The 18,022-nt window shown below is 44.2% G+C and overlaps 2 protein-coding genes and 1 long non-coding RNA gene across 8 annotated transcripts in view; 2 read left to right on the top strand and 1 right to left on the bottom strand.

Annotated features, from left to right (window-relative positions):
• CHD4 (chromodomain helicase DNA binding protein 4) overlaps positions 1-5,013 on the top strand; it is a 109,882-nt gene extending 104,869 nt beyond the window's left edge. For 2 of the 3 annotated variants that reach the window (XM_072653734.1, XM_072653733.1), the window contains 5 exons: positions 192-300; positions 446-578; positions 2,935-3,130; positions 4,066-4,229; positions 4,379-5,013. In XM_072653734.1, the coding sequence (XP_072509835.1) occupies positions 192-300; positions 446-578; positions 2,935-3,130; positions 4,066-4,229; positions 4,379-4,396 (620 nt within the window). In that variant the 3' untranslated portion in view covers positions 4,397-5,013. Of the gene's footprint in view, positions 1-191; positions 301-445; positions 579-2,934; positions 3,134-4,065; positions 4,230-4,378 lie in introns of all 3 variants that reach the window. The other variant, XM_072653735.1, reaches the window with a different exon arrangement.
• Positions 1-17,545, top strand: part of NOP2 (NOP2 nucleolar protein) — a 122,416-nt gene extending 104,871 nt beyond the window's left edge. For 3 of the 4 annotated variants that reach the window (XM_072653761.1, XM_072653760.1, XM_072653762.1), the window contains exons 2-17: positions 6,852-6,920; positions 7,178-7,287; positions 7,790-7,835; positions 8,040-8,119; positions 8,343-8,587; positions 11,773-11,828; positions 11,947-12,104; positions 12,251-12,450; positions 12,588-12,677; positions 13,932-14,019; positions 14,307-14,447; positions 14,825-14,964; positions 15,172-15,261; positions 15,434-15,556; positions 15,676-15,904; positions 17,061-17,545. In XM_072653761.1, coding sequence (XP_072509862.1) covers positions 7,182-7,287; positions 7,790-7,835; positions 8,040-8,119; positions 8,343-8,587; positions 11,773-11,828; positions 11,947-12,104; positions 12,251-12,450; positions 12,588-12,677; positions 13,932-14,019; positions 14,307-14,447; positions 14,825-14,964; positions 15,172-15,261; positions 15,434-15,556; positions 15,676-15,904; positions 17,061-17,386 — 2,118 coding nt within the window. In that variant the 5' untranslated portion in view covers positions 6,852-6,920; positions 7,178-7,181 and the 3' untranslated portion in view covers positions 17,387-17,545. Of the gene's footprint in view, positions 1-6,799; positions 6,921-7,177; positions 7,288-7,789; positions 7,836-8,039; positions 8,120-8,342; positions 8,588-11,772; positions 11,829-11,946; positions 12,107-12,250; positions 12,451-12,587; positions 12,678-13,931; positions 14,020-14,306; positions 14,448-14,824; positions 14,965-15,171; positions 15,262-15,433; positions 15,557-15,675; positions 15,905-17,060 lie in introns of those variants that run through there. The other variant, XM_072653759.1, reaches the window with a different exon arrangement.
• On the bottom strand, positions 14,598-17,658 carry LOC140533704 (uncharacterized). Its single transcript, XR_011977032.1, has 2 exons — positions 17,541-17,658; positions 14,598-15,244 (listed from the first exon to the last, which is right to left on the bottom strand). It is a non-coding gene; the product is annotated as an uncharacterized lncRNA (long non-coding RNA).
• Positions 17,659-18,022: the final 364 nt, after the last annotated feature.

Here is an 18,022-nt window from a genome sequence, read left to right as displayed (position 1 = left end):
TTAGGAACTAGGGAAGGAAGAAAAGATGTTTTTTGCTGGGGTGATAGTGTACAGGTTTTCTTGTCTATAATTTTTCCTTTTGTAGTTCCATTATAGGAAATTAGGAATATAATTTGGAGGGGATGTTGGTAGATAGGAGCTACTTGCAGGTCCAAGTCAACAGGGTCCTTTTGTACCCCTCTTACTTCCAGAGCTGCATTCCCTTTGGCAGAATGAGGAACGAGCAGCCACAGTCACAAAGAAGACGTATGAGATCTGGCATCGGCGGCATGACTACTGGCTGCTGGCTGGCATTATTAAGTATCCTTTGTGCTCTTTCAGACTCCACTTGATAGGAAGATTCCCTTGGGAAAGCATAGGAAAGGTCCTCAAAATGGCTGGGGTTCTTGCTTTTTCCTGTTGTTTTTTGTTACTTGTTTTTCTTTCCTGAACATCCTTCTCTTAGTCATGGCTATGCCCGGTGGCAGGACATCCAGAATGACCCACGCTATGCTATTCTTAATGAGCCCTTTAAAGGTGAAATGAATCGTGGTAATTTCTTGGAGATAAAGAACAAATTCCTAGCCAGAAGATTTAAGGTGAGCAAGGAGGAGACCTTTGTTTTTTGTAGCAGTCATCAAAAGTATGAAGGTACTGCTTAAATAACTATTTGTTGTTGGCCTGCGGTGGGGGTAGGGGATGGTAATAGATGTAACATACAGTTCTGAGAGAGAAGATATGAAATGTTTAATAACTTAAGAAGAATTTAGTGATCAAATCCCAAGTAGGTAGTTTAGCATCATGAATTTGTTCGGTTTTTCAGTGGAACATAAGCACTGGGCTGGACTTGTCCAGGAAGGGTATTGTGGGAAAGATTAGGAGCATTAAAAGAAGGGAAATGGAGTAGTCAAAGGGCATAGAAGCAACTGAATTCCGTATAAGACCTGTGCGAGGTACTGTGTGACTAGACACTATGGATACAAAAACTGATATAAAACTGTGCTACCCACAAGAAACTGTTAGCAGATTTGAAAAGAGAAAGGAGTGGAGGGTCCAAGGTAAATATATGACATCTTAGGTGAGGCTTGAAGGAAAATAAGGACTCCTGATAGTGATGATATAGAAGTACATTCCAGACGTACTATATTCTTGAGTTAAGGAAGCAACTTAGATTAGTTTAGCTAGAGTATAGAGTAAGTGAAGTGGGCTAATGTGAGATATAAGGCAGGAAAGGTAGCCTCAGAGTCAAACTGTAGAGAGCTTAAAATGCCAGTTTCAGGAGTTTTTATCTTAGAAGCAGTGGGAGCCACTTAAAGCTTTTGAACAGGGAAATAAATTGATCAAGGCTTATGCTTTATGAAGATTTTGGCAGGTAGGGGATGGAAGAGACATGGAACTTAAGGAGACCTACAATCAAGGAGGCTATTGGAGTATGTCAGGCAAGAAAGGATGAGTCCAATGTGTATGGAGAGAAGTGGATGAATTAAAGAAAGTCCTCAAAGTAGTATCAACAAAACTGGACAACTGATTGATTGAAGGGTGGGGTGGGGGAGGTGAGAAAAAAGGAAGGAAAAATCTTGAAAGACTCTAAGGTTATGAATCTGGCTTGCCCCAGAAGTATTATAGTTCTGAAGGAGAGGCAAGTTTGTTAGGAAAAAATGATGAGGTTCCTCTTCTCCCCCTCCCCCCAGATGATATGATTGAGAATGATGGCAAAATATAGGTTTAGCAGTTCAGGAGAGAGATATAGATTTGGGTGAGAATAAAGATTTGAGAGTCATCTTTGTAGAAGGTAACTCAACTAGAAAATGAACATAAAAGTGTTTTGTGGGCAGCAAATAGACCAGTCTGGCTGGAGCAAAGAAATTTTGTTAGGGGCTGGAGATAAGGTCAGCAAGACCTGAAGATAGGTTGGGGTCAACTTTGTACAGAGGTCTTCACTGTCCGGCTTAGGAATTTGTACTTCACTAGACCCTCAGTGATTTTGAATAGTGGAAGGTGACATGATTATAGAGTATGTTAAGGACAAATTCAGTAACAGCTGGTCGAGTGGGTGACAGGGATGGAGAAATTGCAAAATTGCAGGCATTTAGTATAAGGAGATAAGGGCCTCGACTAGGTTGTTAGTATTGGAAATGAAACAGATGTGGGAGAACAAAAGAATTACCATGGTTCAGTTACCGACTGGATGTTGGGGCAAAGTAGAGAAAGAGAGGATTAAAAGATGACTTTTGGGTCTCATGTCTGGGTTATCAGGAAAATGATAGTAATAAGCAACAGAAATAGGAAAGTCAGGAAAGGGCACTCTTTGTAGGAAAGAGTGAAGTACAGCTTTAGTGAATATTGAATTTAAGGTTGCCTTGGCCAATTTTTATCTAATTGGAAATGTCCATTAGACATTTGGAAATAAGATTGGGACGCAAAAGACATTCAGGATTGGAAATACAGATTTGAATGTGCTCTGTAGCCCAGGGACTCAGTCTGGTAGAACACCTACAGTGAAGACATGGCAGGGAAAAGAAAAGCTAACTCAGAAGACAGAAAAGTGTGAATTGGAAAAAGATACTTTTGGATTTCTTCTTCCCTCATAGGGAAAGCATTTAACTCTTCCTATTCTCTTGTCAACTAGCTTCAATTTCTGTGTAGCATACAGAAATGGACAAGAGGGCTGTCTGTTAGTTCCTCTATCAGACTGTAAGCTTCTTGAGGACAAGGACTATGTCTTTATTAAACTGTGTCCCCAAGTGCCTTTGGACAACAGGCACTTAGAAGTTCAATAAATGGTTATTATCTATTTTTCTTTTCACCCCTTCTACTCTCTGTAAATATACTGTCTTTATGAACCAATGAAGCAATACATATAGCTCTTCAAAGAATCCTTCATTCCATGAGTGGGGATGGCATCAGCAAATAGAATATTTTATCCAGTTTTCCCCTTCTCTCCAATCTGCCAAGCTCTTGGAACAAGCCCTGGTGATTGAGGAACAACTGCGTCGAGCAGCTTACCTGAACATGTCAGAGGACCCCTCCCATCCTTCCATGGCACTCAATACCCGTTTTGCTGAGGTGGAATGCTTGGCTGAGAGCCACCAGCACCTGTCTAAGGAGTCAATGGCAGGAAATAAGCCAGCTAATGCTGTCCTGCACAAAGGTAGCCAGTGGCTCGCCTGCCTATTCTGCTTATTATCTCTTCCTCTCTCTAGTTTCTAAAATTTCATTATTGGTAGATTTTCTGGATGTCTGTGGTGCTCTACAGAGGCCTTTAGGTATAGCTGCACAGACAGTTCTAGCCAATTCACTTCTCATCAGAAAATGGTGTTTTAAGTCACTTAGTGTTTAGTGTCATGAGGGTGATAAGGATACATTAGATATAATTTCTGCCTGAATGTCTGGGGAAGAATTAGATGAACATCTCTCAGGGTTGTGTTTTTTTCTTTGTCAAGATACTGGTGGAGATGTGAATATGTTTTTTCAAACATTTTTTTGGGGGGGGAAGGGGTGACCTATGTTTTTCCTGTCTTAGAGAAACTTTTTCTGAAGTAGGAAAGTTTTACAGAAGAGGGTAGAATGAAGGGAAGAAAAGGCTTCCAAAATGTAGTAGGAACTAGAAGAAAGCATAGAGAGAAGGGTTTTGTAAAGTCAAATAGAAGGATTTAGAACAGTGTAAAAGAAGCGAGAGAAAATGAGAGTTGACACAGCCTAATGGAATCTTGGAATTTGGGTTCGAATACCAGCTCTGCCTCTTACTACTGGGCAAATCAGTACATCTCTCTAGAAGGTCTTATTAGAAGGTCTTCATCTATAAAATGCACAAGGTCTGACTAGACAGTCTCTAAATTCCCTTCCATTTCTGAATCTGTAAGTCTTTGAACTAGATAGGGAGAACAAAGGTGATTCAAGGAGAATTTGAAAGAATACACAGAAAATAAAGACTGCATTTTCAGCTTATTTCCCAGTAGCACACCATGATCATTATTCACCAAGGTCAGAGGAGAGGGGTAGGGAAGGTTGCTTTCCTTTGATAGAAGGGCTTGGATCTCAACCACCTCCACTCACGGGCCCACCCTTATGTCTTTCTTCTTGTAGTTCTGAAACAACTGGAGGAATTGTTGAGTGACATGAAGGCTGATGTCACGAGGCTGCCAGCCACCATTGCCCGTATTCCCCCTGTGGCTGTGCGGCTACAGATGTCAGAGCGCAACATCCTCAGCCGGCTGGCAAACCGGGGCCCTGAACCCACCCCACAGCAGGTAGGCTTCTTTAGAGCCAACTTCCCAAACTGGGTGTGAAATGGAACTTGTTGCTTCTTAGATTTTGCTTGTGACTGATTAGGCCCCATCACCTGCCTAGTCATCTGAGTATTGAATTCTCACTCTTTCCTTATTTCTATCCTTTACAGGTAGCCCAGCAGCAGTGAAGATCCAGGTTGATGATAACCACCTTACCACTGAGCAGTGACCCTTCCTAGCCCCTTGCCCCCAAGCTTCTCCTTTGGGGGCTTGAGTCCCTCTTCCTTCCACCCTCTCCTCATTTTATAAAGGAACAACTCCCCGTCACTTGGGGAGGGGAGGAAGTGAGGGGCTGCATTGCCCTTCCTGCCAGAGACATGCAGCAGTAGCGCCGGCGCCATCTGCAGGGAGAGGGCAGGCCAGCCCCACTCCGGGTTCATGGCCTCTTCCCCACTGTAACGTCTGTTACACACAAACTCTTGTGGGTTCTCACCAAGCTCGGAGAAAATGATCTGAAATTTCTTTTATGTTTTTATTTTATTTTTTGTTTTCTTCCTTTTTGTTGGGGTTTCGGATGGGCCGGGCCCCTGGGTGAGACACAGCTACCTCCGTTGGCATCTTTTTAATACCAGGAACCGAGCGGCTCCAGCCACTGAGCGGCCAGAATGAAATAAAATGCAAAAAAAAAATTTAAAAAAAAGAAAAAGAAAAAAAGAAAAAAGGAAAAAGGAAAAAAAAAAGAAAAAACCAAAAGCATTTAAAAAAACTTCATAAAAATTGAAAATAAAAGTTTCCTTGTATTTTAGCCTTCTAGTTGTTTGTTCCTATGCATACACATCTGAGAAGATTCTTTTGTGGGAATTTGTGGCTGTGGTGAAGCTTGAATACCACACACATTTACAGTGCTTTAAGTTTCTCCTGACAAGTCTATGAAATAGTGGAAGTAATTCTCGCTTTACAGATTAAGAAACAGTAGTGAGCCACCTAAGGTCATAAGTCACTTCAGGCTCCCCTCTCTCCCAAATGATTCTTTTCTATTTCTTTTTAGACCTGTAGTACTGAGATAACTTGCTTTGGGCTGAAGAGCCCTGCAGTGGAGTACAAGGAAGAGAATAAAGTGTTAAAACGTTCCTGATCCAAGCTGTACCTTACTTTCCTCTCCAGACTTTAACTTGGAGAGAATAAAATGGATTCAGGGGCCAGACAACAAGCATTAAGCACTCTATCCATATAGTGTAGACTACAGTCAGTGAAACTGACTTCCTTGCTGTTTCCTGGACAAGACTGCTAACGCATTTTTCCTGCTATTCCCCATTGCTGGAATTTTTCTCTCATCTACATGATTTTTTCATGTTTCAACTATAGTCCCTTTCCCAGTCTCTCATCAGAATGCCATCCCTTTCAGGTTATCTCCAATTTATCCCGTAGACAAGTTTGTACATAGTCTTGTGTTCCTCATTAGAAAACAAGCTCATCGGTCTGAAGTATTTATTATTGCCTACCATGTGCCAAGCAATGGGGAAAATACCCTGCAAATGACTACCTAATGTCACATGTACTGTGTAAATGGGAGGTAATCTTGGAGAAGTTAAAGAAACCCAGCAGAAAATGATCTTTAAAGGAAGTCAGACCGAGGGAAAGGTGAGCTAGAAAAAATATTTGCCAGAAAATTAATGTGGCGAGGTTTGGGCAAGGACACCGTGGGAAAAAACCAGATTCCATGGGCTACACTGCCCTATTTAATTATCAGCCACCACGGATTTAATTACCATCTCCACGCTGATTCTCAGAACCCAGTCCTAATGTGCACTCTGAACCAGATGTCTGGTAGTAGGCAGGTTAAGCTCAACGTGTCCAAAACTGAACTTCCAAACTTCCCTATTACTGTCCAGGGTATCACCAGCCTCCCGGTTACTCAGGCCACAACCTGGGGGTCACCCTCAATTCCTCCCTCTCACCCGTCCCACTGCCAAGACCTTCCATTCTGACCGCTGCAACCTCTCTCTCACATCTGGCCTGCAGCAGTGGTCCGCCTCAAGCCCACTCGGCCGTCACCGTGTCACCCCTCAGGAGTTGCGTCCCCTCACCTCTGACCCACGCCCCACCCCCACGTACTCTAAGGGGGCACTGGCCTGCTCGCTGCTCCTCGCCCAAGCCACTGCCCCTCCGGGCTCCGGACCCGTCCACGGCGGGCCCTCATGCCTGGGACGCTCCCCGCCTCGCCTCCTTCAAGGCCCGGTTAAAATCTCGTCGTGGATGAGCAGCCTTCCCTGAGCCCCCTCCCTCGGTGTGCCCACTATCGGCTGCAGCGGTCCGCACTTAGCTGTTCGCGATGGCCCCCCCCGGGACCGCCGTCCCCTCGCGAGCAGGGGCTGCCTGTTTTTGGGTCCTCGGCGTTTGGCACAGTGTCTGGCACGGAGTGGGCGCGTGATCAGCGCTTGCTGACGGACTGGCCGGTTAGGGGTGGGGAGGCTCGGGTTCTCATGTCCTCCCACCAGGCCCAGCAGCCTCATCTACGACGCTCACCCACAGCCAGCCGGAGGGTTACTTAAGAAAGCCGCGGCCGGAAGCAGCGAGCGGAAGGGGCGGAGCCAATGATTGAGGCCGAGCGCCGGGGCGCCTCGCGTCGGCACGTTGGCGCAGAGCCGCTTCCGGATTGCGGGGCGTGCGAATCGCGGGCTCGGTAGTGCACGTGGAACGGGCACTTGGCAGGTAAGGCTGGATTCGGGGCTGTTTTAGGGCACCGAGGCCTTTCGTCCCTTGGGCGTCCGGACGTTGGGGATCAGGCTGGGGACAGGAAGTCTCTGGCTTACCCCGGCTTCCCTCGGGCTGACGTAGAGAGAGAGCCACGCTCCTAGGGGGAGGGAGACCGTCGACGGGGTCGTCCCCCCAGTCCCTGGCGCAGACCCCGTTCCTGCTTCGCCTGCCTTCCCTTGTCTCTGATGCAGAACCCTTTTTCTTTGCCCCAGCGTCATGGGGCGCAAGTTGGACCCCACCAAGAAGGAGAAGCGCGGGCCTGGCCGAAAGGCCCGTAAACAGAAGGGGGCCGAGACCGAGCTCGCCAAATTCCTGCCCTCAGGTGAGAACCCCTCTGCCGGGACTCTCCCGTCTTTCTGCTCTGCGAAGGAACCGGGGCGTCCTTTATTGCCCCTTCCCACTTAAAGTACGTTACGTGACAGGAGCTCATCCCAAGCACCTCATTTCCTGAAACTTCCTGAAACCCCCTTTCCTGGTTCTCCCAGTGGTTAAGATCCCCCTTCTCAAAACTGCTTCGCGTTCATATTTCTCAGCAGCACGGGACAAAAGTCTTCAGTGTCAGTAGGTGAGAAGTCTAGATTAACCCCCTTTGAAGGCCTTCTTTGTTATCTTTTATTTTTCCTGTTTGCTAATTGGTCTGGGGTTTGATGTATTCCAGACCCTCACTTCCAGAAAGTTTTAGAACGATTGAGGCATGGCTAGGTAGGCCAGGAGTTTGGTTGTGACTTTCTGCAGTCCTGGTCTCCTTCCTGGCTGCTGCTGTTCTCTTTTCTCCAGTGTATTTCCCCCTCTGACTTATTATTATTGCTCCTGTCTTTTTATAGTGGGTGATGAAAGTGGGAAGAGGCTCTCCAGCCGTGCAAGGAAAAGGTGAGTTGGGGATAACCAGGTTAAATCTGACACCCACAATCCTTTGGATAAGGTAAGCTGGTAAGGTGGGTTCATCTTAGAGCTTCTGGGCATAGGTGGATGGGAATGTTGATTGTAAAGCCTCAGCAGTTTTGAGTTGTGAGGAAAGCAAGTTGAATAAGTGGCATGTTTTCATTTTCTTTCTTATTCTTCCTACCTTTTCAGGGCAGCCAAGAGGAGATCAGAATCAGCAGGGGTTCCTGAAACCAAGAAACTATCTCCTAGTCCAAAGCTGTCAACAAAAGGTTAGTGTAGGAGCTAGGGACTTCAATTTGAGAAGTCTATAGAGTAATTCAAGAGAATTAAGAATTGAGAGAAACAACTGTAGGATGGTGGAACATTTTGAAGGTAGTAAAAGTTTCTAAGTTGGTAGAGGGAGTGGGGCTGTTGGCTGATTCAGTTGGGGATAGGAGTCTTTGGAATCTTTAGCTGACTAAGATGTTATTTAATACTTGTGGTTCTTTACAGATGTTGTCCAGCCCCCTGGGAAGAAAGGATCCCAGGCCTCTGGGCTCAAAATTGGAAATAAAACATTGCTTATACCTGCTAAGGGCAAAAAACGCCCACTCCCCCCTCATAACAGTGATGAAGATGAGGACTCTGAGGACAGTGATGCTGGGAGTGAAGGGGCCAGCTGGGCTTCTATGGACAGTGAGGATGATATGGTTGACGATTATGGTGTAGCCTTGGAAGAAACTGATGAAGATGATGAGGTGGGCGTTCAAGTTGGGCTTTTGTTTACTTAAAAAAAATTTATTGCAATTTTAAAAGAAAGGTGTCTTTGTAACCTTGGTAAGAACCACTGGATTTGCTTAGGGAGAGACCTAGATTTGACTCTCGCCTCTGACACTTAACTAGTTATGTAGCCATAAGGAAGCTGTGTAATCTCTCAAGGGTACGTTTCCATTCCATCCTCAAATGAGGATGATAATACTTGTAGGATCTGTAATAATACTGTAATAATGAAAGGTAGCATGACTTAATGGACAGAGCACTGGTCCTTAGAATCAGGATCATAAGTCCTACTTCTGACATATACTAGTTGTGTTACCATGAGTAAGTCTTCCAAACTCTCTGTGCTCAGTGGGGGAGTTTTTATTGGGACTTTTACTAACTACACTTACACTAATCTGTCCCTCCCCGAGAATGTCCTTTGCAGGATTATTTTGAGGAAAGCCTTTTTGCAAATGTTAAATTCTTAAAATTTCAGATTTTTAGTTTGTGAGAAGCAGCAGAGTGGTAGAAAGAATGCCACACTTGTACTCAGGAGACTTGGGTTCTGTTTCATTGTTTCAATGTCATACCCATTAGCTATAAGTTGACCTCAAGGCTTATTATGAACCAGCAGGCCCATGTGCCTTTTCTGAGTGACCTCATCAGCTTTATTGAGTCCATTTATTATCTTTAAGAAGATGACTCCAAGATGTATATATTCAAGTCCAAATAGGTATCTTGAAAGCATTCCAAATTAAACAGGTCCAGAACAACTCGTCTTTCCCCATGAGCCCACTACTTTTTCAAACTTCTCTATTATTGTTGAAGATTCCACCCTCCTTTAGTCACCTAGATTTGATACCTTAGTGCCATTTTCAAGTCCTCACTCTCATTCGCGACACATAGACTGTCTGTTGCCAAATCTTGTTACTTCTATTTCCATTGTATCTTTGTAATCTTCTCTCCATTCACTCATCCAGCATTTTAGTTCAAGCCATCATCCATCACCTCTTACCAGAACTATTTGCAATAACTTCCTTTTTGATCTCTTTACCTTATACCTCTTTCTGGTTTCCTATACACTTACCAAAATGATTTTCCTTAAGTGCAAATTTGGTGTCATACCCCCTCCTCTCCTCCCTGCCCTTGGACAAGCTCCCAGTAGCTCTCTATCGGCTCAAATATAAACACTTCCACTCCCACCCTATCCAACTTGACATTAAAACCATACTGAACTTCTCACTGTCTACATGATCCATCAGCAAGTCTTAGGGCCACTGTACTAGTTGTATTATGAATAAATCAACAAACTGGGGCTTAGAGACTCAGTGGAGGGAGTTTGCATTAGGAAATGAAGTGTATACCCACTTCATCTCCAGTAGTTGGAATCCTTGGTTTCCTTTATAACTCATCTCAGACACTACCTTTCCTGGTTCTCCTAGTTAACTTAGGATACTCCTCTCCAAAACTACTTTGTATTCATTTTGTATGTGAATAGACATGTACATGCTTTCTCCCCAGTTAGAATGTAACCTCTTTGACTTGCCCCATTGTTTAGCACACTGTCTCCAACACAGTAAACTCTCAACAACTGTTGATTTGGGTTTATGTTTGGTCCCTGCTTCAGACACTTAGTAGCTTTGTGATACAGGCAATTTATTTAGTGTGCCCCCAGCCCATCTCGTGTAAAATGGGGAAATAAACATTTGTACTCCACCTCAGAGGATTGTTTTGAGAAATGTGCAAACTTGAAAGTGATATAAATGTGTTATATCTTTAATAACTGTCCACAAATAAAAATAGACAAAGAATACTCTAACTTTTACAATATGAAATTTAAGCAAAGAATGGTAAACAGTTGATGAGTTCTATGCTTTGTGATGCTTTTTCCTACTTATGTGGAAAAATTTGGTTATTTTTTCCCCCATAGTTTGTAGTTAGCTGTGATACATAATGTGTTCTAATTTTGCTTTCTGCATCCCTTTTAGTTTTCTGTTTCTTTGTAGTCTCCACGTTTCTTTGTAACAATAGTATTCCACTAGATTGCTACACAGTAGCTTACCTGGTTATTGGGTGTGAAGTTGTTTATAGCCTTGTACTCCTAAAGTAATTATGAGTATTTTTACAAGTATGTCTTTCTCTTATCTCCTATGTGAAGTTTTGTAGTTATTGTTTTTGGCAGGTTGCTCTCCTAAAAGATTACTTATTTACAGTTAGAACAGTGCACATCCAGTTCTCTAGAGCTCTGCCAACAATGAATTTTTTTATTACTAATTTGCCAGTCTGGTGGTTTGATTTGCTCTGATGATTAGAGATTTTCAATAATTTCTCAAGGTATCATTAACAGTTTGTGTTTAGTGTTTTGATTGGAAAGTTGTTGAGATTCTTTTATTGTTCTTTGGGAAATCATAGATTAATATTTTGATTATCAGCCATTTGTAAGTAACCTGTTTACTTTGAAGATTTCCCCTCTCCCTTATATTTCTTTTTTATTGAATATGTTGCTTTTTGCTGTTATGTCTTTTGTTTTTATATGATCAGATCTCAACAATTTTATCTCCAGTAAGTTCTGCCATTTCTTTGACAGCTAGTAAGTTTCCTAATTCCTTTTTTTACATCTCCATTTTGAAGCCTTAAAAATTAATATTATTGATCTAGTTGAAATTTATTATAGTAAAAGGTCTGAGGTGTGGAACAAAATGAATTTCTTCTCACTGTATTACTGTTTAATTTATCTTGAGTTTATCCAACACTCATCTCTTGCAGGCGTTTGATTCTGTTTCTTGTTTTTATATTTTTAAATATCTTTTTAATCTACTACCAGATAGTTTTGATAATTATAGCTTAACTATATTTCATAATGTTTCAGGATGAGTTCTTTTTCATTGAATTTTTTCCCTACTCCTTTTTAAAAAATTTTCTTTGCCTCTCTGAGGTCAAGGGCTCTAAAGTCCAACCAGTTCCCTCTTTCAGTTGGTTGATTCCACCATCCTCTGTCTCTTCCTTCTGACTTGTGCAGGTGTATAATAATAGTACTGGTAACATATCTCCCTTTAAAGTTTGCAAAGTACTTTACACACATCTCATTTGAGCCTCACAACAACCCTTGAAAAGAGTCAGAGTGATGTGTTGAAGAAAGTGAAGTTGGCATCATTTAAGTCTTATCTTCTCCTTCTACCCACAGCTCCTGCCCATTGAGAAGGCTGCTCAGAAGCAACGGGCCCAGGAAGCAGAAACGCTGTATGTCTTGGAGATTCTAGTCATGGGTGTGGGCAGAGGCTAGGATGGAAGTGGTTATGAAGGAGCTGGAATCTCTTTAACTCTAAGGTCCCCCTTCTGACTTGTTGATAATTTACAGGAGTCAGTGGAGTTCAGAAGACTCTGATGATGAGGAGGAAGCGGAACACTCTCCCCAGCCAAAATCCAAAAATGATGAAGAAAATGGGGATCTTCAGATCAACTTGGAGAAGGATGAAAAATTTGTATTGCCCTCTGCCAAGGAGCTAGAGCAAGAGAATATCCTACTAGAACAGAGACGGGGAGGAGGAGTGTCTGTAGTGCAGTTGGAATGGGGCAAGGGAGGCAGTAACTATGGTGAAGGGTGTTTGGAATAAATGGGGATGCGTCAGGTGGCATTGGATGATGTTCCTTAGCATGATCACATGCCCAGGCTCCAGATCTGCAGTCTGTACACCAGCGAATCCAGGACATTGTGGGGGTGCTACGGGATTTTGGGTCTCAGCGAGAGGAAGGTCGGTCTCGGACTGAGTACCTGAGCCGGCTTCGCAAAGACTTAGCTACATACTACTCCTATGGAGACTTCTTGATTGGCAAGATAATGGACATTTTCCCTCTTTCTGAGGTATTAATGATGCCAGTCATCCTGCTGTGGTCCTTTCTTACTCATGTTCTTATGCTGTTTAGTTTCCTATTGCTGCTCACGTTCTCTTATATCCAGTCCCTAATCATCCTAATCTAATCTCCTTTCTTTCCTTGAAGCTAGTGGAATTCCTAGAAGCTAATGAAGTTCCCCGACCCATCACCCTCCGGACCAACACCCTGAAAACCCGTCGCCGAGATTTGGCTCAGGTGAAATGTAGAATTGATCAGGGAGTGTCTCAAGGAAGGTCCATTTTCAAATAAACCAGGGACAAATCACCTGTTTTGCATGGGCACAATTGTTGATTTTGGAGGGTAGGGTAGAATGCTTGTTAATAAGTTTGGCCCTAAAAGAAGACTCATAGGGAGATGTAATAGCTATCTTCAAATATTTAAAGGCTATTGTGTAGAAAAGGCATTAAATTTACTTTGCTTAGCTCTGAGGTCAAAACCTTAAGCAATGGATGGAAGTTGTAAAGAGTCCAAGTTAGGTTTGATGTCAGGAAACACTTCCTAACAATTAGAGCTATTCAGAAGTGGAGTGGGTTCCTCTCTTCCTTGGAGGTCGTCAGACAGAGGCTAGGTTACTACTTGTTGGCTGTTTTATAGCGAGGATTCCTTTTGTGTGTGGGTTGGATTGGATGACTCATGAAATCCCCATAAGTCTCATATTTTGCAAGTTAAACTTGGGGGATGAAGAACCGTTCTGCACTATATGGTGCTTAACATAGGGTTTGGCTACCTTTGCCAGTGTAGAGCAGGGGTTGGACCTGTTTTTGTACCACTTAAATTTTAAAATTTAATTTAACCTTATTTACAAGGTTTATACAAAAACAGATGGTAAAGCCCTCCTTGTGGGTTATGGTTTGGTGATCCTAGTGTTGAGACATTTGCAGGGTATGGAATCTTGTATGAGACTGTGTGGAATCAAGGTGATATTCAAAACATTTCATTTAGAGGGGGTCCCTGCCGTTAGTGTGGTTCTGTAATGCATGAATGGGTGATTCAGTACATTATTGGACATCACTGAAACCTGCAACAGGTTATTAGTGATGCTTTTGGTAAAGACACTGGTATGGCCTAAGTATCTTGAGTATTCTTGAGAATGAATGATTTCTTTAGGAAGGAATGGAATAGGGACTCAGGTTGCTCAATTAATTGAGTTCAATTTTTAAAAAGTGCTTTCTGTATGCATAGCACTGTGTTTGTGTCAACAGATTGCCTCTGGGAAAAAATCACTACCGTCAAAATGTTGAACATCTCTATGTTGGGATGCAGGTTAAGACCAAAGAGACAAAATGAAGGAGATAATAGGTGGAGTGGGTTTTCTGATGTGAATATGAAGTATGCTGCTAGTGTCTCATTGTTAGAGCCACATTTCCACCCCCACGGCTACTTTGGTGGCCTTTCCCCTGCCCTGGAAGTTGCAGTGTCTGCAACCCTGACGTGATCTTTCCTCTTCAGGCCTTGATCAATCGAGGGGTGAATCTGGATCCCTTGGGTAAATGGTCAAAAACTGGACTGGTGGTGTATGACTCTTCTGTGCCCATTGGTGAGTAGCTTCTCCTGTTTCCCTGACCTTTTCCTACCCTTTCCTGCTTCTCTGTTTGTACAAGCATTTCCCTATTTCTAGAAAGGTACAAGGGACTTCTCTTCTCCCTCAGTGCCCTGGTCTTCTTCTAACTTGCATCGCAGATTTTTGTGTACATCTCTCACTCTTACACAAGGTTGTCAGCTCCTGTCTTTTCACGTGTAACCCCCGTGTTGTTTACATAGGTGCTTTATGTTTGTAGAATCCCACTGATGCAACCCTTCTCTACCTCTTTCTTGTCTTCTCAGGGGCTACTCCAGAGTACTTGGCGGGGCACTACATCCTTCAAGGCGCTTCCAGTATGCTGCCTGTCATTGCCTTGGCACCACAGGAACATGAGCGTATTTTGGATATGTGTTGTGCCCCTGGTGGCAAGACTAGCTATATAGGTAGGGAAGTGGCAGAACAGGGACATTTTCATTTAGCCTAGGAAGTGCACTTTGATTCAGTATTCTGTCTTTGGGGGTAAGGTGAGCCCATGGGTGCCTGGGACTAGTTTGCCAGCCAGAAAATATTTCAGTAAAAGTGAAAATCCAACCCACAGTGTTAATATTTATTTTACTATAGGGGTGGTAAGTGGGAACACAGTCATCTAAGATGTTGAGTTGAGAAATATTGGATGACTCTGTGTGGCGTTAAACAGCGAGATGCTAGGCTTTAACTTAGTGAGTTACTGCGTAGAGCTAGTAACAAGGTGAGCAGGGCAGGTAGTTGGTGTAGGGAGAGGGGTACAAACTGAAGGGTGATGGCCTTTCACCTACTACAGCCCAACTGATGAAGAACACAGGAGTGATCCTTGCCAATGATGCTAATGCTGATCGCCTCAAGAGTGTTGTCGGCAATCTGCACCGGTTGGGGGTCACCAACACAATCATCAGCCATGATGATGGACGTCATTTCCCTAAGGTTAGACTTAGAGCTGCCATTGTTTCTTGTCTTATATTTCCCAATCTCTTCACTACCACCACCACCCTCTCCCACTAGCACCTTTCCAGGCATCTATATTTAACTTTGGTAGTAAATACATCTTGTGTCTATAGGAGCTCAGGGTGTGAAGCCATTTTGAATAGGGAGAAGTTCCTTTGACCACCTCTTCATCTTCTTTCTGCCCAGGTAGTAGGAGGCTTTGATCGGGTGCTGCTTGATGCCCCGTGTAGTGGCACTGGTATCATCTCTAAGGACCCATCTGTGAAGACCAACAAGGTGATGAGGAGGAGGAAAAAGGGGCAGGGTAGACATTTTGGAGGGAGGAGGGTATCGGCCTGGAAGGGGAGGAATCTGGCATGGGAAATGTCATCTTAGGCATGGTAACTGATTTAGGGAGGATAGTCTGTTTAAACACTATAACTTTTTCTTCCTCCTATTTTCTGAAAAGGATGAGAAAGACATCAAGAGATGTGCCCATATCCAAAAGGAATTGCTCCTGAGTGCTATTGATTCTGTTAATGCTACTTCCAAAACTGGAGGCTACATTGTCTACTGCACTTGCTCCATTACGGTAAGGCTTCTGTTGGAGTGTGGGCAGAAGAGGAGGGGGATACTTATTTCTTGAGACTCTTTCAGCTAAGACTTTCTCCTATTCTTTCCTCTTATCCCTGATGTCATCTTACCCCTCAGGTAGAAGAAAATGAATTGGTGGTAGAGTATGCCCTGAAGAAGAGGAATGTGCGGCTGGTGCCAACGGGGCTGGACTTTGGCCAGGAGGGCTTTACCCATTTCAGAGAACATCGATTCCATCCCACCCTCCGATCTACCCGACGTTTCTATCCCCATACACACAATATGGATGGCTTCTTCATTGCCAAGTTCAAGAAGTTTTCCAATGCTATACCTCAGTCTAAGAAAAGTAAGAAATCTCTGTCTCTCATTTGTTCAAGTTCTCTCTGCCCACAGAGTTATGACCCATTTCCCTGTGTCTCTTACTAGGAAACCTCCCCTGTATGCATTCTACTCCCTGTCCTTTTTGATTGAAAAAATTCTTCTTGGTGTGCTTTATTCTTAATAATTTCTATAATAGTGCTTTAGGTGATAAAAGGTAGGGGTTTAAAGGTATCACCATTTTAGTCAGGAAACTAAGGCTCAAGAATGGTTAAATGTTTTCCTCACATTCATACAGCTAGAAAAGATTCAAAACTAGACCAGAAGATGTGTGGAGTTAAACAGTGAGATGCTAGGCTTTACCTTGGTGGATTACTGAGTAGAACTAGCATAGTCTGATCATCTAGAGCAGACTCCTAGATTAGTGCCTTTCAAGGTAGGAATCTCAAACAGAATGGAATTTTACTTCTCCCCCTTCCCAAACCAGATGGCTGTACTTGTCTTGTTTACATTGAATCACAAGAGTGAGATTTGTGTTTCCCTTCTCTTCTGGGTTGTCTTTTTTTTTTTTTTTACTGGATAAATGGGCACTTGTGGCTGACAGCTGTCTGCAGGAGGCAGGCCCATCTATTTTTGAGAATATCTAAATTCTGAAGAGATAAGGGCAAGACCTGAGATTTACATTGGTCAAGGGGAACTGTGGAATAAGGAAACTCCCTCTTCCATCTCTGCCTCTCGTGGTCCAAGAGAGTTGCCTAGTGAACTTTCTACGCCTTAAATCATGTTGTCTCTGATTTATTCATGATACTTTGAAATCATTATTTTCTTGAACATTTTGACAAGGAGGCCCAGCTCTCAGGAGGAAAGATAGTATCTTCAAAAGCCAGGTCATTGGTTTGAATACTGAGAAATGTCCCAGGAGGTCCAAAAACTTATGGGAGTTTATTTTTTTTTTTTTAGATCATTTTAGTCCCCTTTGCAAAAAGTCATTGCAGTACAGAAGGAAACATAAAGGAGGGTACAGATAGTACTATTTATGGTGGCTTAAGGGAATAGGTCTAAAATGTCATGCTTCAGTTACCTGCGTTGTTGACTCCTTTGTTGTACTTCGCTTCAAACTGGCCTATGTTGGTTTTTCCTACTTTATCAATCTAATGTCCTGTAACCATTTCACTCCAATCCAGGTGATGCAGCAGCTGACCCCCCAGACTCCAGACCCACTGACAGGCCTTCTGCAGCTAAAGCCAAGGTGGTGCCCCAACCTAAAATCAGTCCTAAGCTTGTCAAGAAGACCAAGCAAGCTGGAAAGACAAAGGTGAAGCTAGAGACCAAGAAGGGAAAAATGCATCGGGAAGCTGGGGAGGCAGAGGTGAAGCAACAGCAGCCGCCCCCTAAGAAGACTGTTTTTCAGAATGGGAAGCCTGTCCACAGGGGTCCTCGGCCACCTACTGCAAGGACTCCTAGTTCCAGCGGGCCCCCACCTAGGAAGAAGCAGAAATCTCAGTCCTGACACAGTAGCCACTGTGGGGTCTTGAACTACCAGACTGGTGTGACTGTGAGCTTCTTTGAGGAGCTTGGCCTCACCTCTGTCTGACGTAGACACAGTCCAATTAACCTTCCCCTGCCCCTTCCCCTTGTATACACATAAATGTACCCATCCCCACCTCTGGCTGCAGTGTGAGGCTCCTCATTGGTTTGGTTTGTGCGTTGTCCTGCCCGCGCCTTCGGGGGTGGGGTGGTGGGAGTGGCCGAGGTTGGGTGGTCACTTCACCTCCGGGGTGGTGGCGGGAGCTTTGTAAAGGAAAGCCCCCTCCTTAGGGACGGGGCGCTGCCCACGCCAGTGTCTGCGCTAGTCTGGCCGGTCTCCAGCTTTGCTCCTGGGCCTGGGCTTTCCCAGAGGCTGCCTCGGAGCGGCGCGGGGCTACCACAGACGGGCGCCGGGTGGCTTGGGCCGTGCGGGCCCCTGCACGCCAGCCTTGGCAAAAAAGCTCCCTCCCCACTAGCGGTCTGAGTCTGCTGCCCGCACTCGGGCCGGTCTCCTCCTCCGGTCGGCCTGACGCTCACTTGGGTTGCCCCGCCCGCCCTTTCATTGGCTCGCTCCGTGGCCCCGCCCCTATCCTGTCTTCTCATTGGCTCCCTGTCCGGG

The sequence above is a fragment of the Notamacropus eugenii genome, chromosome 3, assembly GCF_028372415.1.
Source record: "Notamacropus eugenii isolate mMacEug1 chromosome 3, mMacEug1.pri_v2, whole genome shotgun sequence".
NCBI classification, from domain to species: domain Eukaryota; kingdom Metazoa; phylum Chordata; class Mammalia; order Diprotodontia; family Macropodidae; genus Notamacropus; species Notamacropus eugenii.
The sequence above is the reverse complement of the archived record's forward strand: the minus strand, read 5'-3'. Positions and strand labels throughout refer to the sequence as shown.